The sequence below is a fragment of the Mus pahari genome, chromosome 9 (assembly GCF_900095145.1).
Source record: "Mus pahari chromosome 9, PAHARI_EIJ_v1.1, whole genome shotgun sequence".
Classification (NCBI taxonomy): Eukaryota; Metazoa; Chordata; class Mammalia; order Rodentia; family Muridae; genus Mus; species Mus pahari.
In genome coordinates this window covers 35,011,479-35,034,306 of record NC_034598.1, presented here as the reverse complement: position 1 = coordinate 35,034,306, position 22,828 = coordinate 35,011,479, and the positions used below count along the sequence as shown (strand labels likewise).

The 22,828-nt window shown below is 45.1% G+C and overlaps 1 protein-coding gene across 24 annotated transcripts in view; it reads right to left on the bottom strand.

Annotated features, from left to right (window-relative positions):
* Positions 1–22,828, bottom strand: part of Ank3 (ankyrin 3) — a 484,298-nt gene that overhangs the window by 61,528 nt on the left and 399,942 nt on the right. For 18 of the 24 annotated variants that reach the window (XM_021205641.2, XM_021205642.2, XM_021205643.2 and 15 more), the window contains 3 exons: positions 12,600–12,706; positions 7,900–8,124; positions 4,962–5,116 (listed from right to left, as the gene is read on the bottom strand). In XM_021205641.2, coding sequence (XP_021061300.1) covers positions 4,962–5,116; positions 7,900–8,124; positions 12,600–12,706 — 487 coding nt within the window. Of the gene's footprint in view, positions 1–4,961; positions 5,117–7,264; positions 7,364–7,899; positions 8,125–10,537; positions 10,571–12,599; positions 12,707–22,828 lie in introns of all 24 variants that reach the window. The other 6 variants (XM_029542115.1, XM_029542116.1, XM_029542117.1 and 3 more) reach the window with 3 other exon arrangements.

Genomic DNA, 22,828 nt, shown 5'->3' with positions numbered 1-22,828 from the left:
AGCTTGGTGCAAGCACGGCCACCTGAGCTGTGCTCCTCAATACCCACTTAACGAAGCCTGGAATAGCCTGGCATTGCCTAGGCCATCTCAGTATCAGGTATCAGGAGGTGAAGTGAGAGAGTGGTGGAGACTGGGGTGGGGCTGAGGCTTGCTGGTCAGGCAACCTAGGCAAAAATGGAAAGTTCTGGCTTCAGTGAGACCCCGTGTCAAGGCACTAAGGTGTAGCATGATAGAGCAGGACACCCAATGGCTTTGTCTGGGATGGACACACACATGGTCACATACAAGGACACACTGAAATACACAGACAGACAGACACAAAGACACATGGACATACACTGACACACATGCACACAAACACAGAAATAAGGGTTTACTTTGGTTTACACTTTAAGAGCAGTGTTTATCATGACAGGAAATTCATGGTAACAAGAGTTTAAAGCAGCTACATGCAGCCAGGAAGCAGAAAACAGTGAATATTTATGCTCTGCTAGCTTTCTCCTTTGAAATAACCTAAGATGAAAACCCAGGGAATAGCGCTCCTCACTCTGAGGGCACCTCAGTTAACCTAATAGGGGGAGGTTCTCTCACAGGCAAGCCCAAAAGTTAAAAAAGTAATACCTCCCAGCTCCCAGATGTGCCTGCCTCTGGGTGACTCTCGCTCCTGTCAGGACGACAATGAACGGTAGCCACCACAGCGAGCATGCTTCATTTGAGAACACACAAAGGCAAATAAATGCCTACAGCACAGAAAGGCAAGTGGGTGCGGCGGAGCCCAGGGTGTGCAGAGCCACATCTGTTTGCTGTTTCTTGACTGGGTAGTGAGTTCCTGGAAAGTGCTTGTGTATTTGGAAAATGGTGCTCCCTTGGAAAGATACAGCTCATTCAGGTAGAGAGCTTGACCTGCAAATGGCAGCTGTGAACAAACTGGGGTGGGGGGAATGTCCCCTTTGTCTTTAGGCCGGTATCAGACTCCAGTACTCTCTCTATGCACAGCTTAGGCAGTGCCTGTGACTGTGAACATGGAGTAAGCAAGCGGTGCTCTGCAGCAGGCGTTTCTGTAAGGACTCTACATCCCCCAGCTCATCCTCCGCCCATTAACTACCTGCAAGGCAGTCTCACAAGATGCAGTCAGACGAATGTTAAAGAGACTGCTTACAGCCACACACATCGGTCACTGGCTGGGCACAGACCATGATGCCAACGTCAATATCACACTGTGTAAACTATCCCCCTCCTGGGACCTGTGGTTCTTTGAAGTTATTCTAGCAGTTAATGTTGTAGGCATGTGCTGAAATAAAGACCACCCGACCTTTATCACTGCTTTGTTTTGGTTTGTTTTTTTGGCGTGTGTTGCGTGCGTGTGTGTGTGTGTGTGTGTGTGTGTGTGTGTGTGTGTACTTGCCTGTGTGTGCATGTAGAGACCTGAAGTTGCAGTCAGGCATCTTGCCTAGTCACTCACCTTTCTTGAAGCAAGGTGTCTTGCTAAACCCGGAGTTAGCCAATTCCGGCTAGTCTAACTGGCCAGTCTGCCTCTGGGACTCCCTATCTTCGCCTCTTACGTGCTCTGATCACAGGCAGCTGGCAGGCTCGGGCAGGTTACTGGTCATGCTTGCCTGGCAAATGCTATATCCACTGGGCATCACTCCCTGACCCGCACAACTGTCTTGTTTAGTAAAAACAGGAGACTGAAGTATTAACTAAGATGGCACTAAATACACTGAGTATTAATATTTTTCAGCAAGTACGTGGAGGAAGACCAATCTATCTGACTATGGACTCTACAATAATACATGAAATACATTTATGGAGAAGGGAGCACTAAAAAGAGACATTTAAGCCAGGCGGGGGTGGTGCATGCCTTTGATCCCAGCACTTGGGAGGCAGGAGTTGGAGGCCAAGCCTGCGCTACACAGTGGGTTCCAGGACAGCCAGGGCTCCATAGTGAAACCTTGCCAAGAAAAAAACAAAACAACACACACACACACACACACACACACACACATTTATAACAAGCATGTGTTAGGGGCCATACATTATTTATGTATTAACTGTTACTGAACAAAGAAACTATCTGGTTGAGTACTGTAACAGTAGACTGACTTAATTCTTTGAGGACATCTTGAGTCGTCGGTCTGTTTCATGGGTTGTTTTTTTTCTCATTAACAACTATCCAACAAGGAGGAGGAGGGAGAAGAGGAGGAGGAGGAGGAGGAGGAGGAGGAGCACAGACTGTAGCTATGCTTGAGTGTATGACCCTGAAGACATTTCTCTTCCACCAGAGGAATCACGTGACTGATGCTGGGCTCTTGGCATCTAGCTATGCCCTGCCCCTGCCTCCGCGGGATTTTTTTTTTTTAAGATTATTTATTTTTATGTATGTGAGTATGCTGTTGCTGTCTTCAGACACACCAGAACAGGGCATCAGATCCCATTACAGATGGTTGTGAGCCACACCATGTGGTTTCTGGGAACTGAACTCAGGACCTTTGGAAGAGCAGTCAGCGCTCCTAACTGCTGAGCCATCTCTCCAGCCCCATGCCTCTTTGTGTTTCGATGGTTTGATAAGTTCTTTCTGGACATGGGCTTCCTGCCAGCCCTGCTCAGTGCTTTTCTCCATGGGAGGGAGAACTTGGTCTGTAAGTTGAATCTTCAAGGAAAAGGACAGGCCGGCTTTTCACAAAAAGATACTGATTTCTACTTGGAAGTAGCTTTGGGGTGAGGGACATTCTAGAGATAATGAAGTATCTTTGGGGCTCAGAACAGTGGTGGTAAGGTGTATGGATTCAGATTAACTGATAACTGGCTATAAATGTGTTGTGCTCCCCCATTCTGATTAATTATTATATTTAATATATGACCAAAACTTTAAACATCTTGCTCTCATGGGCCCCAGGGCTTGCCTCTTTAAATGTGGGAGTATTTACATGTCTTGGTCTCATCGTGTGAAGTGAAACCAAAGTTTCACCTGCTCTTTGAAAATGGAGGTAAGACAGTCTCCACTGTGCACTGGCCTTAAATAATGCACACCCATGGGATGTACCTGACTTAAAAGGATTTTTTCTGGACTCAATCTTGACCAAATCTCATTGGACCAAATCTAGAACTTTCCACCAATGGCTCGTCTTCTTTCTCATTGGACACACATTTTGAAAACAAGTGGGATATAGTTGTAACGTCCCTCGGTTTCAGCCCTGTCCCTCTGCTTAGCAAGGCAAGTTGGGAAGGCCACTTAGCGTCTATGGATGTTGGGAGAGTTGGCTCAGTGGTTAAAGGCACTTGCTGTTTTGTGAAAGACCTGAGTTTAATTCCTATCACCCACAGGAAGGCTTACCACCACCTCGGGCACCAAGATGCACATGCAGACAAAACACTCATATACTAACAATAATATAACAACAACAACAACAACAACAACAACGGAATAAGATCACTGAGCTTGTAAGCTGAGCTTTCCTTAGGAGCTTCCACATGGAAGGCATTTTCCAGTGTATTGTCAACAGTTTCCTTCTACTGGAGGTACAGGCATTTTTAAATTGCATGGTTGATGGCAACTCTATCCCATACAAAAATGTTGGTATGGCACTTTTTTTTTCCCCTATAGACCAAAACAATGGTGACAGTAGCTGATATTTATTAAAAACTTAAAAATTATATTTCCTAAAGGGCTTTACCTAACCATTTATTTATCATAATGGTAACGCTATAGAAATAAAAAGAACAATTTCTGTTTCTAGGCACTTGCTCAGTCATTCTTTGAACATCCCAGATATGACTACTTCCATGGCCCATAGTCTGAACCCACAAGAGGCCCCAGCAGATGAATCCCAGACACAGAGAATGAGATGATAAAAGAGCAGATTTTGATATTAGGGAGCAGATCCTCACTGTTCTGGGAAAACGGTTGTGGGATCTGCAGCAGTTAGGAAGTCAAATCACAATGATGGTTAGCTGGTGTTTCTTTCTCCAGCACCATTGACTAAGGAAAACAGATATGGTTCTAAGCACTAGAAAAACCTCAAGGAGTTGTGTGAGCCAGGCGTAGGTGACAAATACCTGTAGTCTTAGTGCCAAGGAGGCGAAGGCAGGAGTATTGGGTATTCAAGGTCATCCCCTGCTACAGGGGCTCCGTGAACCCCTGACTTAATGCCTCCAGAGAAGAAGGAATTATATGTCAAGAAGGAATTATATGTCAAAGAAGTGTGTGAGCCTCAGTGGCTCAAAGACCACAAAACACATAAAACTCCAACCAGCTTTGAAACTTTAAAAAACAAAACATTATCATCATCATCATCAACAACAACAACAACAACAAAACCATGGTGGCTCAAATGTATAAAAAAAATGTATGAAAGATGTTGAAGTAACTTAGGAGAAAACAGAATGAAAATTCCAAAAACATACTATAAATGCTCACGCTGTAGCAAATGTTATAAACTCCCTCTGGATCGCCTTTGTTTGTTTTAACCTCCTGTACCTCTTTTCACTAACAAAAGCCTTCTTAGGTCTTGGAAAGATTGATACATTTGGTTAGAAAATTACAGAACTGGGGCTGGAGAGATAGCTCAGCAGTTGAGAGCCCTGGCTGCTCCTCTAACCTGGGTTCAGTTCCCAAGACCCCACCACAGCAGTTCACAACCGTCTTTAACTCCAGTACCAGAGGATCTATGGCACCAGACATGCATGTGGGACATGCAACCTGTGAGTGCAGGAAAAATGCCTGTGCACATATAAAACCAAAATCAATACACCTTCAAAAGAGAAACTTAAAGAACTGTGAGGGTGTTGATCTGTCTGAACCGTGGTGGTGCTCAGAATGTAGGGGAGACACTGTGAAGTCAATGCCTTAGGTACGGCAAAGTTGTCGAAGACCCTGGATCCTGCATCCTGGGACATGCGAGGAATACCTCCCCCACTTCACTCTGTCCCTGGCCACAGATCCGGGGGGCATCGATCGATACCTTCATCCATGCCATTGAGAAGCTCTGCCAGGTCTTCGTTTTTACTGTCAAACTGGTGTTCCTTCCAGGTCTCTCCGTTGTCACTCCGAAGGACAATAAGTTCTCTCTCCTTTCCTCTCATGGACCCAAAATGAGGGATTTCCACAATGACGGGGCTAGAAAACAAAAAAAGCCACATGATTTGTTTTTTTTGTTGTTTTTTTTTGTTTTTTTTTTGTTTTGTTTTTTTTGTATCAAGTGAAATATATCTGTAGTAGAATACTAAAAAAATAAAATAAAATAAAGTCTCATTAACAGGATTGAGTTGGAAATCAGAGGTGCCATTTGGGTTGGGAATGGTCTCAAAGCTGCAGAATCATTGCTAGTTAAGTGATATTACAAGCCCAATAACATGCCGTCATTCAGTCACAAACAGTTCTTGAAGGCCTACTGTGTGTTAGGCATCAAATTGAATGGGGGTGGGTGGGAATTAAACACATATAAATAGGAAATTTCAAGTTAAACATGACTAAAATAGGCCATAAAGAAAGAAAATTGGCCCATTTTTTAAAAATTAAAAAACATAATAGATACATTATATTATACGAGATGCTAATGAATTAAAAGGACACAGTCACTTCTTTGAAAAAGAAATTTACTCAACTTTGGAGGATCATTTCTCTACTTTTTTTTTTTCCCTCTCAGAAATCAAATAGGCACTGCCGTAATCTAGTTCCTCCGACAACTGGCACGACTTTGCAGTTAAAACAGTTTTTCTGATTGTGCCATTTGCGAATAAGTGAAGGATGGCTTCGTTGCCTGACTTGACCTCACACCTATCCAGGGAAGGCTGGGACGTTCTGGAAGAGTACATGTAAGTTTGAAATTGTCACAGGCAGGAGTTAACTCTTGACAGTGTCCTTTCTCAAACAAATGGAAGAGAATGGCTGCGAACTGAAGATTATCAAGTCAAGTCACGGAAAATCATTTTCTTGAGTTTTACGGAATTATGGATAAACACTGGGAAAGATGGATGGGGGTGAGCAGGCCACAGTCACGCACAGTTCATGTAGTTGGATTGTGCAGCTTTATCTGACGGTGCTTAGCAGACAGTATCATTGTTCTCTGTAGAGGTTGTATGTAACCTGGCTTAACGTTAGGGTAACCTGTAACCTGGCTTAACCTAGCTGTTTATGCACACATGGTAGCAACAAATCCAGGCTTCAGGAGGCAGAGCTCAAAGAGAGGCTGTCGTAAAGATCAAAACTACAAATGAAACATGAATATCGGATTACTCCTAAGAGTAGTAATCGAAAATCAGGCCGATAAATGTCATGATTTTACTTTTGCCAAAATTATTATAAAGAATTAAAAGTAATTTTATAGTGCCTTTATTCTTTAACGAGTAAAAACAGTGTTAATAATGTCATCATGAAATTTCCCATAATTTAAGAACATATAGTTGGACATTAGGTATCATTTCTTTTTTTTTTTTTTTTTGAGAACAAGATACAATCTTTTCGGGTTAATGTGTCTGATACTCTCTCTGTGGCTTTGTGTAGGACACTCAGCAATGCTGGAGAGAAGGTATAGGCAGGGTCTTTGACCAAGGGGACAGCCAAGCAAGACAATTCATAACGGGCTTTTCATGCAGACTGCCAAGGCAAAAACAGTCAGACAAGCAGACAAACAATGATACATTTCAACTTAAATGAGACAAAAAGACATTTCAACAGCTCAACAGAATGTCTGGGCTGCCTCGAGTCCCATTTCTTTAAATATCATGTGCTCTTGACACATTCAAAAGGATCTTACTTATTGGTTGATTCCTTTTTCTTCTCAGAGCCTGTAAAGATTACACTTTATAACAGTGATTTGCAAGTCTAATCACACACACACACACACACACACACACACACACACACACACACACACACAGAGCATCTGTGGCAAACATTGACTCAAAGTCTGCAAATACCTTCTCTTAAACTGGTTAAAATGAGACGGTTGGTCTCACTCTAATAAGTACACAGAGAAGAAACATTTCAACTTAAAGGCGGGTGGACAGATGCACAAGCCAGCGGGAGTGCTTGCGATGGGTCCCCACATGCTTCGAAAGCACAGGACAGCGGCAGTGCCACATTAAGTCAAGCCACTTATGGGTGTTCCCTTTCAGCGACACACATCGACTGAAAGCAGAAAAGAGAAAACTAAAAGAAGAAGAACAAACTTAAGACGAGTATAAGACCATGGGCGTGACAGAAAAAAATTGAAAATGGAAAGGAGAACTGTACACATTCTGGTCTTGTCTATGAAGATCCTACCCAATAAATTTTGTTCCTTGAGGCCCAAGCTGCAGGATTCGGCTAACCAAGCTCTCGCCCTCATTTACAGGGGGAGGATGGGTGGGAAGATGCAGTTTACTGAGTGACATCCATGCAGCAGGAAGAGAAAAACGAGAAGGGGAGATGGTGAACACGCGGTCCGTTGGGACGGAGCCTGACCTGCTTTGCCAAGTGCCACCTCAACGAAGCAAACTTAGTTTTCCTTCTTGTAAAATACCCTACCCCAGTGGATTATGTCTCTAAAAGTTATCGTTAAAGAGACATGGCCCCATGGCGGTCATTTATACGGGGAGGTGACATCTTCCTAAGGCTTCCTAAGGATGGTGCCTTGACTTCCACGGGAGACCGCGCGCGCACACGCGGGGGCGATCATCCGCGCACCCGTGGGGCGGAAAGCATGCTTCTCGGTTAGTAAGAGCATTGGCCGGTGGCCGGCCGAGTTAAGGAACCCGCAGTCTATCAACGCAGCAGCTTGGTGACCTTTAACACCACACCCGAGTCCCCAGTGGGGTCCGACAAGCCATTTTCAAGAGTCGAGGTCTTGCGTTAGCAAGGACAAAAGGAAAAAAAAAAAGTGTGGTCAGAGGGCCAAAGCGAAAAAGGGGGAAACTTACCCTAAAAATTGTGCCCCCGCAGGACCCATTTCTACCAGCCTACTGGCTAATCCCTCTCCTTCCACCATGGGGGGTGGGTTGGCCAGTTTATGTCTCTTTACCAGGCGGCACGTGATGCGGGTGGGGGCCGTACACTTGCGCGGAGGGATGATGATCCGCATCCCGTGGTGGCGGCTTCCTCGCATGGAGCCCCCTCTCGCGTCCACCATAAAGCTAACCAGAAACCTGTGTGGGGGTGGAAAAAGATCAGAGGGCGTCACTGACAGAAGTAAAACTCTGCACAGAGCTTGAAATGCAACGTCAAGGTATTGGGGAGGGGGAGGGGGGCAAAGGCAGCGGCTGTGCCCTCCCTGAAACAGCAGTTGGAAGTTACTACTGTGGAGTCACGTCAGGCATGCACAGAACTCGTACTCAGGGCAGAGGTGGGTTTCGGTGGAAGGAAGCTCCCCTGCCCAGGAGGCAGGGAAGTCAGCAGAGGCATAGAGAAGGAACAGTGACATTTGTTAAGATGGAACTGACAGTATCTACAAAAAGGAATACAGATGTTTAAAAAAAAAAAAAAAGCCGACCACGCTTGGTAGCCTTTGAGGATGACTTAGGGGTCATTTTTACTGTGACTAGTTTCTCCCCTAACCTATTTATGGGACTTCACTCTAGTACACACAGGATGGAACTCCACAGGTAGCAGAAAACACACGACAGTCAAAGGGACAAAGGGACAGTCACCCATACCAATGCTCTTGACATTAGGATGAAACAATACAAAAATACAAGCAGGTGACTAGGCTTGCTAAGATTTTGATGGAAAGGGATTAAATCTTTTCAAGGTCCTTTAACCAAAAAAAAAAAAAAAAATAGAGAGGCTGAGGAGCTATTAAAACATCATCTTTATTTGAATAGGCCATGTGGTAATAGAAATAGACCTTAAATGTTATTTCCGAGAGGGTCTACGTTTGTCATCTGCCTTTATGTCAACGGCAATAAGGAAAATGTTTTTCTGTGAATGGCTAGGTCAAGAGTTGCCAGCAAACACATCTGTATCTGCTGATTTTTACAGCTGAAAATATACACGATTCACGTAGCACCAGAGAGTGGGTATCAGAAAGAGCTACAGTTCCCTATCGTATTATTTTAAGAAAAAAAAAAATCCTATCCATCAAAATTCTTTTCTATATAATTGTCTAAGCTTTGTGCTAACTAAAAACTAACATCCCGCCAAAGGATCTGAAACCCCTGAGGTATCTGTGGGTTTTCTGGCAAGGGAGACTTCTTCAGGCAAACTCCCCATGGCGAGCCAACGAGATGGAGCGAGTTTCCAGAACCAACTGCTTGTCAGTGAAATGGACTCACCTTTTGCTTAGGTTTCTGTAGTAACTATTTTTCTCTCTTATTTAGTGTGCTTGCTATTTATTACTCTAGTTATCGTGAGAGATGGTTTTTTTTTTCCTCTAGAATACTCAAGTCAGGAGAGGGAAAGGCTGTCTCAAAAACAAGGAGACAATAAAAAATACTCTTTCCCCTCTATATTCAAAGGAATGATCATCCGCTTCCATTCACCAATTCAGGCTTCCACGGGAATTCTTCCCAGGGAAAAATGACTTGTGGCTCATTTGAAATTGTTCTGAATTGCTTCATTTTTCTTAGGTACACATGTATTATATACTGTGTGTGCCTGCACACGTGAGCATCAGTTGATCTCAGTCAGCAATGGAGGCGCTATAACTAGGTAATAAAGGAGCCTGGGAGAAGAGTCATGGTCCTCTCTGTAATTAGTGGTGAATCAGTTATCTCTAGGTGTATAGAGGACTCACGTCAAACCCTGGGCTTGAAATCATACTTGTGTTAGTACAAATGCACATTGCAGTGCTTGCCCAGATTAGGGGTGTTGCACTGACAACAAGTGGGCCTCAACAATCCAGACAGCACCTGCAGGGTTCAGCAGAGTCCCAGCACATGACCAACATATGACCAGTGTCAGCTGAATCAATCCATGAGCAGAACTTTGCTTTGCCTGCTTAGAAGTGGCACAGGGAACACTTGGCGACTAAGATTAAGAAATGGATGGGCAGACAGATATACAGGGTAACGCTTAGCTGTGTGCTCTCAAGGTAGCATACAAAGGTGACTCGGGTCAATATAAGACCGTGGTGTCTCTGAAGACTCTCAAATAGAGTGAATGCCTGAGAGGAGAACCTCCTACAGGGCGCTTCTCGGAGTACATGGCACATGGAAGGTGCTTGTAATCATTTATCATCCTAAAATCTTAAATGTCATAGAGTTAACAGATGGAGGAAAAGTGGGGGTAGATGAAGCAGGACATGAGTGTTCAAAGACACTGAGATGCACTAGGACTTGTTTTCCAAACTCAGTCTGTAGGGGAGCTGAGCCAAACCCAAAGGACACACAGCACGTGTCATAGGAACAGAGAAACACACAAAGGTGAGGTGATGCTTTAAGATCTCTTTGTCTGCTGTTTAGATCACATCACGAGCACCACACGAGCCCCTACAGCTGCTACGCGGAGGCGTCTAGTGTCGCAAACGGCAGGGTGACAGGTGCGGACACACTACAGACACTGACGCCATCTAAACTGAGGGATGCCACATAAAATGAAAGACACGAAGGACAGGGTTATCACCTTGAGTCATACTGAGGCAGCGGAGACGAGCAGCTGCAAAATAATTTAGAAAGCAAATGGGAGAAATTAATGTACGGTCATTAGGAGCAAGCAACAGACAATGTCAATGATGAGCAAAAGGAAAAAAAAAAAAACCTCAGAAGACGGAACCACGGCACTTAGCATTTGTGGGACAGCCTGGGAGGAACGTTTGCCTTGGGGTGTGGCAGAGCGCGGTTCTCAGACCTGCCACCAGTGGTTTCGGTCCCAAGTGGGACTTCTCTGGCTGTCATTATGCTTGCTGTGTAAATGTCTGTCCCAAAGAGAAATACAAGAAATGGATCCTGATGTATTTATTAGTTTCATGTGTGTAATATGATGCATATAACATATATGCACATATTTGTATTTGTGTATATAGTTCCTGTGTGTGTATATATATATATATCTTGTATGTATATGTGTGTGTATATATATTTATATATGTACACACACACACATATATATACACGTGTGTGTGTGTGTGTGTGTGTGTGCGTGCGTGCCGGTGCCATAATGCACATTGATCCTCAGTTTTTACCCTGTCTGACGTAAGGTCTGTTGTTAGCTAGCCAGCCAGCTTCCGGGGATTCTTTAGTCTCTGTCTTCCATCTCTCTTTAGGGATGCTGAGATGGCTGGCGCTGCTGATGCATCGGGTTGTGCGTGGATTGTGTGGATCTGAGCTCCAGTCCTCAAATTTGCCCAAGTGCTTTAATCCACTAAGCCACCTTAATAGCCCAGGAGTCATTTCAGCAATCCTTTTTCTCCCTTTTCTATGGCTAGCGATGATCGTACAAGTGAATTACCCACTAAAGACTCCAGCATCAATAGGTACATTGATTACCAACTCACTTGTCACGGCGGGCCACTATTCAGTATTCTGATATGAGACAGGGATGAGGGACTCTTTAATGTGGTTCTTATCAGCACTTCTCAGGTATATATTGGTATGTGACATTTTAAAAGTAGATTTTAAAAAAAATTTCAAAGAGTCTTTTTTTTTTTCTAATTATAACATACTACATAATTGCAACTTTCCTTCAGGAATGCAAAAGGTACCAAAGTCAATTGGAAACGTTCTAGTTTACAGTTCCTTAAAAAAAAAAAAAATGGCATGGCACAAAACAAACCATCTATTAAGAATGAAAAGGATGATGCCAAACAACTGGAAACTAAGACCAACAACAAAGTGGCCTGCTTATAGGGGACACTGAATCAGTTTGCGAGGCGAATCAATAATATAGTGTACATGTACACGTGTGTGTGTGTGTGTGTGTGTGTGTAGATACACGCAGTCATAGGTGGCTAAGCATGTTCCTGTATGTATGTACATGTAGTAAGCATGTTCCTACATGTATGCTCATGTGGGAACTAGATACCAACTTCCCAAGCTGCTTCCCAGGCCATGTTTCCCTTGGTCTTTGAGACAGGAGTCCCTCATTGACTTGGCTGGGATCCGGGAGGCCAGGATAGCCAGTCTGCACTGCCTCTCCAGCTCTGGGATTACAGGGTTGAGCCACCATGCCCACAGGTTCTGGGGACTCAAACCCAGCTCCTCATACTTGTGTGACAAGCACTTTACTGGTTGAGCCACTTCCCTAGCTACACAGAGAAACCCTGTCTCCAAAAAACAAAAAAAAAAAAAAAAAAAAAAAAAAAAAAACCCCAAAAAACAGATATACGTGGGGGGGGGGGAAAGCCTCATTTGAGAAAAAAAATTTAAGAAAAATAACATTGTGTTAAATCTTTTTCATTGAAAATGAATTTTAAAGATTTAAAGATCACAACAGCCAGGAAATTTTGCTGTATCAACAATCAATTTTTTTTTTTCTGATACTCTGCTTTTAGGAATAAAAACAGACTTGTCCCCAAAATACTTTCACACGATTTACAAATGCAAACCACACACTCTCACAAATGAGCATATATTGCACAGGTGAATATATCCGTGGGTATGGAGGTGTTCAATATGCATGGATAACTCTAAATAATAAATGCAGTGGAGCATAACAGAATAAAGAGAAACTCCGTGTGGGCACTTACCCAGAATGCACGGGGCTTGAGACCAGGTTCACATTATCTAACGTGTCTGCTGCCCAACTGTAGTGTCTGAGGGAGTCAGAATCGAACTCCCTCGTGAATGTCAGGTGCTGAAAAACAAAGCAGAACGTGACATCAACCACACACATAACACGCCAGCTTTCTCTATACACACAACACATGTCTGCACTTCTTTATAAGCCTGGATAAACAGTCAATGTAATAAATTTGGAAGACCTGCTCATGAGGTCTACATCTGGGTCTGCTTAGAAAAACCTTTAAAAAGAATCAACATAGTGTTCTGATAAAATACTACACGCAGAGATACTAAGAAGACAGCCTGTTATCATCTGCCAGTACAGGAAACATGGAGAAATTAATTTACATGCTTTTCGGCAAGTTCTCTTCTGGTCCAAAATAGTCCTACAAATTAAAATTTCCTCCCTGTTCTCAACATGTAGTCCTGATGACTCTGATACCTATGGGTCCTGTGGCTGACAAAGTCTTTCTCCCGACAAGAAAGCCCGATTAAAACATAGAGACTGAAGTAGCAGAGGGCAGTGTGCACTGAGAGCGAAACTCCAGAGAGTCAGAGATCTGGGAGCCAGCACTTGACTTTCTGCCATTGGGAACATTTGTCTGTTGTACATGCAGATAAGTGTTCATGTCTGCAGAGATAGCTGCTGAAGAGGAGAAAGCCCACTAAGGTACTGACAGACAGTCAGGCAGCCTCAAGCATGCTACATGTCTTTCTTTTCTTTCTTTCTTTCTTTTTTTTTTGGTTTTTTTGAGACAGGTTTTCTCTGTGTTGCCCTGGCTGTCCTGGAACTCTCTTTGTAGACCAGGCTGGCCTCAAACTCAGAAATCCACCTGCCTCTGCCTCCTGAGTGCTGGGATTAAAGGCGTGCACCACCATGCCTGACTTGCTATCTGTCTTCTTAGGACACAAGCTGAACTGTGGGGCCGTGCAGAGGGGAGGTGGAAAACCTACCCAGAAAAATCCCACCCCACCGAGCGTGTGCGAGCTCGTCAATAGTCTCACAAGAAAGTGGATGAAGTCATAGAATTTATACTGGAAAATGGGCCCAAAGATCTTGCCAGCATGTCAAACAGAGGTTCATGAGTTCCAAAGTACTTCCCTCATTGCATCAAAACTAGATTGAATTAAAATGGCCATACAGGGCAGGAAGCGTGGCTCAGTAATAGAAGAAGTTCTATGCAAGCCTGCTGACCAGAGCTCAACGCAGGATGTAGTACACATACCTGTAATCCCAGCATTCCCACAAAGAGATAGGAGGTAGAAAGAGAAGACTTCACACATTCACATGTGCACAGGCATCACACACACACACACACACACACACACACACACACACACACACACGTGGACACGCATATGCACACATGATACCCAAATAACATTAAAATTAAAAAGCTGAGAAAATACAAGAAATCAAAGATCAACACTAGAATTTCAAATCCTGCTCCACAAATAAACCAACCAACACTTCTAGAAAGAAAGAAAGAAAGAATGAATGAAAGAAAGAAAGAAAGAAGAAAGAAAGAAAGGGCTGGTGAGATGGCTCAGCAGGTAAGAGCACCCATCTGCTCTTCCTAAGGTCCTGAGTTCAAATCCCAGCAACCACATGGAGGCTCACAACCATCTGTAACGAGATCTGGCGCCCTCTTCTGGAGTGTCTGAAGATAGCTACAGTGTACTTACATATAATAAATAAATAAATCTTTAAAAAAGAAAGAAAGAAAGAGAAAGAGAGAGAGAAGAGAGTGGAAGAAAGAAGAAAGGAAAGAAAAAGGAAGGAAGGAAGAAGGAGAGAGAGAGGAAGGAAGAAAGAAGAAAGGAAAGAAAGAAAAAGGAAGGAAGAAAGGAAAGAAAGAGAGAAAGGAAAAAGAAGGGAGGGAGGGGGAGAGAGAGAGAGAGAGCGCGCGAGAGAGAGACTTGAAACAGGAGATAAGGAAACAAGTCAAGGTCCTTTCCCAGTTCTGAAGCCCATGTTCTCAGTGTAAAAGGACACACTGTGTGACAAGGAGTGAGATCCCCACTGAGACCAGTAGGGCTGCATCAGCATGAAATTTCAGAGCCTAGAGACAGAGATGACCACACATCCCTTAGAGAACCAGGGTGTGTGTATATGTCTGGGAGGGGGTTGTCAACCATTTCACAAGGGTCCCTAAGACTTTTGGCAAACATAGATATTTACATTTCAACTCATAACAGTAGCACAACGGCAGTTATGAAGTAGAAACAAAAATAATTTTATGGCTGGGGGAGATGGCCACAGCATGAGGAACTGTATTAAGGGAAAGAATAAGGAAGGTTGGGAACCACTGCACCAGAGGACTGCGGGGGCTCAGAATCACTCACTATGTAGCAAAGCCGAGGCTGCACGAAACCTTGCCTCAAAAACAAAGCAAACCAAAGCAGCCAGCCAACAAACAACCAAACCCCCAATTTACAAACATACCCCAAATGACTCAGACAATGTGTGTGTGTACATGTAGGTCCATGTGGGTGGGGTGTGGGGGGGAGGAAAGTGAGGGAGAGGAAGAGGGGGGAGAGGGAGGAGAAGAGGGAAGAGGGAGAGAGAGGAGGAAAGAGAAAGGAAGAGGGAGAAGGAAGAGGAAAGAGAGTCGGGGGTTGGGGGTGGGGAGATGACCTTGGGTATCGTACTTCAAGAATTGTCTACCTCGCTGGTTTGGGGATGGAAAACAAATCTCTCTCTGGCTTGGAGCTTCTGGATTTGATGAGGCTGGCTGACCAGCAGCAGGCCTTCAGTATCTTTGCCCCTGACTTCCTCGGCACTGGGAATACAATCGAGCTGCGAAGCCTCACTTGCTATGTGGTTCTGGGGCTGGGACTCAGGTTCTCACCACTTGCATGGCAAGTCCTTTAGTGAACTGAGCTATGTCCTCAGCCTTAAAAGGCATAACAGCTCTGAAACGTAAAACAGATAGTCTGAAAGTCACGGTGTAGGTCCTAGGAAAATGCCAAAATGAATGAGGAATAGGTATAACTGCATTTAACAAGAGAAGACATATAGTGTGTGTGTGTGTGTGTGAGAGAGAGAGAGAGAGAGAGAGAGAGAGATTAGAATTTGATGCTGGGCCTGAAGCGATGGCTCAGCGGCTAAGAGCACTGGCTGTTCTTGCAGAGGGCCCAGGTTGGATTCCTAACATCTCTATGGTGGCTTGAAGCTATCTGTAACTCCAGTTCCAGAGGATCCAATACCCTCTTCTGGCCTCCAAAGACTGTACATATGTGGGACAGGTATACAACACACTCAGGAACACAGCTAACATAAATGTTACAAACAAACAAATAATTGAATACAACTGGACAGAACTGGGATTAACTTTGGAGAGCAATGACCCACTCGAGAAACTTACTTTCAGTCGGCTAACCACTTAGACCAGCTTTTAGAGATACCAACTGTCACATTGGGACCAGGGACTGAATGCAAAGCTACTTTAGTATTTTTGGTGATGGTGGTGAGGTGTGTGTGTGTGTGTGTGTGTGTGTGTGGTTGTGGGGACAAATTATAGCTGTATGTCTGAGGCCCTTGGGTAATTTTCCATTTAGACCTTTAGAGTGTTTTTTTTTTTTTTAAAGTCTGATAAATTAATAATCTTTCACCTCTTTGTTAATTACAGTAAATTATTTACCTTCAGTACTCTGAGAAACTTACTGCTGACATTAATAATTAAAACCAGGAATTATACCACACAGAAAGGTATCCCACCGGCATGTAATATTCACGAGGCGGGATGTGCCAACTTGCCAGGATCCGACACCCCCTCGGATATGCTTCCTCTCCTTGCCTCCCCTAGCTCTTCGCTGCCCATCATAGCCTAGCCACTCCACAGCTGAGCAGATGGTCCATCTGGCCATCTAGGGAGCTAGAATGTGCTGCCATGCCTCTGAAAGGCAGCGTCTCGAGCCAATATTGGTTGCCAGAACAGTTTCTCCTCAGAGTCTGCTTTTCTCTCTCATGGAGGTTGGTTCAGGTTTAGGAGCAGCCCTGTGTCCGAATAACTTAAATATGAGCTGCCAGAATGTTCTTACTACAGGAGAGGGTTCTGAAGCACAATAACAGCAACTCAGTCGAACCTGCGGTTTTATAGGCAGATCGCCAATCGGTAGCTTCCTTTCAACTGTCTCCACACACTTACAGGCTAGAGTGTGGGGAAAACGGAGCAGAGACATGCCAGCATCTACTCATTTTAGAAACAAACAGTATTCCTTTCATCATCAATGCTCAGGGGCACCATGGCTCCAAAGCATAGCCTTAGCTCCATCAAGAACTATTTAAAGGGCTAAGCAGAGCACACCGCTTAGGGTGACCATTAAAACGGAAGCAGTAGCTGCTGGCAGAGCACTTGCAGAGCATGCGTGAAGCCCTGGGTCTGGCTCCCAGCACTATATACCTGGCATAATGGCACACACCTATAATTCTGGCATTTGGAACGAGAAAGCTGGAGGCTCAGGAGTTCTAGGTCACCCTCAATCAGGACTTGAGTCCCAGGCTAGCATGGGCTACATGAACCCCGGCTCCTAGGTCTCATGGGACCGATGTGGTGTCTAGTGAAAAAGTTCAGCTTCGGGGCTGAGCCGCCTGTAGCTGGATTTGGCAGCTCCTGTTGGGACTTTCAATGGGAGATGACCCTTGCTACCGCGAACTTACTGGAGGTGGCTCAAAGGTGACTGTGGGCTCTCCAAGCCCAGTTTTCACAACATCTCTGAAAACGTGGGGTCATTATCTGAGTTGTTGTGGTTTTTTTGTTTTTATTTCAGGAAAGTAGTTAGAAGGGCTGGCTGGCCTCCAGCATCCATAGTCCTGTGCTGAGGCCTGCGCCTGCGCATAGAGACAGCAGCTTTTCTCCTAACAGCATTTGCTTCTGCAAGGGTGCTGACTACCCTATAGACCCTCCTGGCCATGGGCACAGGGGATGCATGTATTTAGGGGATTAGTCTGCATGCACTTGGTACAGACAAAGCCAACCTCCAACAACTGACCCCCAATGTGCGCAGAGGGACACTTTGCGCTGGAACGTTTCCATGGCAACACCTGCCGGCCTGTGGTCCTTGGCATGTTTTTTTTCTTCCCATTTCCCCAGTGTCTTTGTCTTTCATTGGTTGATAAGAGACTTGGCGAGAGTGTAAATCACATCCTGGCACTGACGCCATCTTGGTGTTAAACTATAATGCGGTGTCTTTAAAAGTAAAAAGCCTTCCCCCCCTCTCCAGAGGACTTTGATTTATGTGAGGTTATGTGTTAAAATATGATGGTTTATTGAGAAGAACAAGACCCGAAACGTTTCAGTTTCAGGCCAAACCCTGGGACTTTCCAGACATTTACACGGGATGCTGGTACTAACAGACAGCTCCCACTCAGTACTGACACGCATCTTACAAAAACCGAGGTCCGGTTTGTTCACTCAAAAGGTGCTTAATTCTTAAAATTTTTTGTTTTATTTTTTTTAGAGAGATTCTTGCTACACAGCTCTGGCTGCTTTGTCGGGAACTGTATATAGTCCAGGCTGGCTTCACACTCATGGCAATCCTCCTGCCTTAGCTTCCTGGGTGCCAGGATGACAGGAGTAAGTTATCGCCTTGGCTTTCCCTTCTTTTTAAACAGTGCCCCAATAATCCATGGTGTGCTAATTCTGTGGTAATGACCGCCTGCCTTAGGTTCTCCAAGTCCCCAGAACCTTTTAGACCTCAAAGTGACATTATTTACTGTTAAGGAAAAGGAGGCTCTCAAAGATTTAAAAAAAAAAAAAAAAAAAATAGAGACAGGCGGATTTCTGAGTTCGAGGCCAGCCTGGTCTACAAAATGAGTTCCAGGACAGCCAAGGCTACACAGAGAAACCCTGTCTCAAAAAACAAAAACAAAAACAAAGCAAAACAAAAAAAAATCTGGAAACACAAAGTCACTGGCTGGCACACAGCGGCTTCAGAGGGACAGTACATTAAAAGCAGTTCACACCGATTTCTTACAAACTTTAACTCTCACATCAAAGGGACCATCGGCACACGGTCTTCACCTTCATCTTGGGGCATTATGACCATCACACTGCACATTATACAAGGGAGTCCAAAGCCTGACTAAATGATGAGGTCACTGTCTCCGAGAGCTTAATATTTTCTAAAAATAGTATCCCGGCCGCCCAACGCATCAGAGGAAAGAAGAGAGTAAGAACACACTGGCCCTATTAACCGGGACACACCCTGAAGTTCAGGTCTGGAAATAAACGGAACATGTTGGTCTGACAAACCAGGACACGCCCAGAAAGCCCAAATCTGGGAATAAATACTAAGTATAGGAGAAGAGGGCAGGAAGGGGGGGGGGGATAGAGAGGGGGAAGAAAGGAAGAAATGGATGAAGAGAGGGAGGAAAGGGGGAGAGGGGAAAAAAAAGAAAGGGGGGGAAGAGAAAGAGATCTAGTTGGCTCTATTGTCCAATCTCTCCCAACTGCTGACTGTTAGCCCTCAGTGCCAAAAGTATATACTCTAGTATATGCCTCCCGGCATCCCTCAGTCCTTACATGGAACTTTCCAGCGTAGGGGTGGGGCTACCCATCTCCCAGAATCTCCTCCCTATATAATTCAGACATTTTGGCCCCTCTCCCTGTCTCTCCGCATTTCTGAGTTTTTCTCTCTCCCTGTGTGCACATGTTCTTTTTCTTCTTCCTCCCCTCTCTTTTCCTCTCCATGGCGACCTTCCCTCACCTAGTTCCGTGGGATCTGTGAACCTGCCCAGGAACAGCTTCCCAATAATCCTGCCTACCTTTATATATTTTAATCTGCCTTGAATGGACTCATTTCAGCAGCAGAGAATAACATCAATTAAGTACATGGTAGCCTAATGTACCAAGGCATAAATAGCTGAAGAGCATTGCTTCTTACATTGATGCAATGTTGCATCTCTCCGTGCAAACTTTTAGGGTCTGGGTACTCTTCAGACCACGGGGTTGGGGGGCAGGGGTGAGAGCAACCACTGGATTGAATGGCATTGGCCAAGCTGAAATGGAAACTTCAGAGATGGCTCAGTGCAGAGCACTTGCCTTCCAAGTAGCAAGATGACAAGAGAATCTGGTGCCAGGTGGAACCTCCCCTCCCCACCCTCCCCCACTCCCCAGGGTGCTTCAAGTCAGGTCAGACATTGGGTCAGGGTAACTTGGATTCCTAAGAGGAGTCAGGGAACAGATGGAGGCTCAAGTCTCAGCTCTTCCCCAGCTCCTGGCTTCTGTTTGTTAAAGTGCAGATTAACACTTATTTCAGCAGAGCATGGTGGGCTTCGGCTGTAACCCCAGCACTCGAAAGGCAGAGACAGACATTCGAGGTGACTTAAGCTTGGCCCCTGGAGCCCATGTAGAAAGTCAGATAGAGTTGTACATGCACATCTGTACCCTGAGCATTCCCGAGGCAGGACGGAAGGAGCAAAATTTCAGAGACACGACAAGGAAAAGCACCCAACGCCCCTCCAAGCCACGAAGAATCCCAGAATAAGCAATGCTGGTTGTAAAGAATTGTGATTTTGTTATTACTTGCATAGATATCATCTAGACAATTAATGCTAAGATAGCAGTGACTCGGGTGTAAGGCTTGGATGTCTATGACCTTGGGCAGGACTTCATCAATTTCCCCAGATAGCGCCTGAAACTCTCACACAAAAAGAGAGATTCCCTGTATGGGTGAATCTTTTTACCCTACCAACTGTGATCCTGTCAGGTACCCTCAGCAACCTCCCATTGACAGGACAGTAATGTCAAATCCACTAAATTCCTACTCACAACTGTCACTACGCAAATAGTGAGCTTGGACTCCCAGGGCCCTGGGTCATCAGCCTTTCTTTCAAGCTCTGCCCGTTCTCATAACCCCCGTGGTTAAGCCCGTATTTAAAATGTCTTCAAATAAAAATCCCAGCTCTGCTTCATAGACCAGCTGGTCCTGACAGTCTTTTCAGTGTCAAAGTCCCTAATCCTGGTGTGGCTGGAACTAAGGTCCCTACAACTCTTGGGGAAATCATGAGCTGCTGAGAGTTACAATGGGGAGGGAGCTGGCTACCTGAGCTGGATGCCAGAGAATGGCTCAGAAGCTTGTGAGGTGGCTAGCCCGGAGTGCAGACTGCCCAAGAAACAAGAGCCCTGCAAAGCTGCCCTCTGATCTCTACACATGAGCTGTGGCACACACGTGCCTACGATCACATACACGCCTACAATCACGCACACACACACACACACACACATGCACACACACACACACACACACACTGCACATCATTCGCACGCATACATGCTGCGTACAAACAGTGAAGTAAACCAGTCAATAAATAAACAGCAGCATTCCTTCATGGGTGGTGTGAGGCTTTAATGAGAAATGTCTCCTGTAGGCTCAGGTATTTGAACACTTGACCCCCAAGCTGTCGGTGCTGTCTGGGGGAGGTGCTGCATCTTGGCAGGAAGAAGTACATCGCAGTGGGCAGGCTTTGAGAGGGTCTAGTCTCGTCCCACTTCCTGTTTGCTCTCTGTTTCTCTGTTTGTGGCTGAAGATGTGACCTCCCAGCTTCCGGTTCCTGCCACCGTGCCTGCTGCTTTCAGCTCCCCCATCCCTCTACCTTCCCCTCTCCCCACCCCATCCCTGCCACAATGGGCTTTTACTCTCTGAAATCCTGGAAAGCCAAAAGAAACTCTTCCTTGTTGCCTTTGCTCATGGCGTTTTATCATAGCAACTGAAGAGACACTCACAGGGGCGGCTTGGGAGCATGAGAGGAGCTAGCAGGCATGAACAGCATGAAATCTTTTATGAAAGGGAGCCCTTCAGGGATGTTGGCAGGAGGATCCCAAGTTCAGGGTCACTCTTGGCTACATGGTGAGTTTATCTGGGCTATGTAAGATCCTGCTTTTGAAACCAAACCAAACCAAGGAATTGCAGTTCTAGTGGATTCCACAAGAGGAAACGTCTCTAACCCTGTCCTCAGGGGCTGGAGGCAGGAGAATCTGAAACTCATGGCCATTCTCAGGTGCCCAGTGAGTTTGAATCCAGCCTTCGCAACATGAAAAACAGGAAGAGAACTGACCCAAGCAGGAACGTAAAAAACAGACCATGCCTTCCTTCTCTTCTCCCAAAAGCATTTCTTTTCTTGATATCAACCACTGTTGTCTTACAAGGCTTTTTCCCCTTCTTTTTCTGGGACTGGCATTGAACCTAGGTCCTAGAACATGCTAGGAATGCTCTTTACCAGTGAGTTAAATCTCTGGCCTCTTTTTGCTTGCCATTTTGAAGACCAGGTTGACTTCCAACTTGTGATTTCCCTGCCTCAGCCTCCCCGGTAGCTGGGGTGACAAGTGTGTGATATCACACCCCGCTATAGCTAGAGTTTAAGCTATGACAAAGCATGGTTTGTTTAGATTTCCAAATCTGATTGATTTCCATCTAATTTAGCGGTGTTCAACAGAAGAAGGTTAACCAAGGCCGGCCTGAAAGCTGAGCCGGTTGGCACGTACATCACCGCTCACCAACCCCACAGACTTAAGAAACTCACAATACCGACGTCTCTGCCTTAAAACAGACCCATAATCTTACTGAGGCATCTTCCTGAGGTGTTGAATGGATTCCCCAGGTACTGCTGGCCAAGCACTTCCCAGAAGAAAGCAACATATTAAATATCACCAGGCCAGGTGCTTATCTCCCTGGGGACTATCTAGCAAATCTTTCATTTGAAGCTGGCTCTCTTCTGCCCCTGTGCCCCTTTTCTGAGTCCTGCTTAGATGTTGCATAAGCAGAAGAAACAGCCGAGCCAGCAAGTCTGGTGGGAGTGGGGGTCACTGTGGTGAGACACAGAAGAAGGAACCCTGTAAGCTCTTCTTCCTGTTGCTGAGATGAGTGATGTAATGCTATTGAGACAGGGTTTCTCTGTGTAGCCTGGGCTATCCTGAACTCACTTTGTAGACCATGCTGGCTTCCAAATCAAAGATCTGCCTACCTTTGCCATCCTAGTGCTGGGATTAAAGTCACGTGCTACCACTGCCTGGCGAACATGTCAAGAGTTTGAGAAAGCAAGAGCAGTTTCTGCTGGAGGATCCTCTAATTTGCATGTTATGAGCTAAGACATCAAACAGTCCAACGGCCAATAATGTATCACATGATACACAAAGTTATAATGGTATTTAAAAACAAAAAGAAGCCGGGCATGGTGGCGCACACCTTTAAT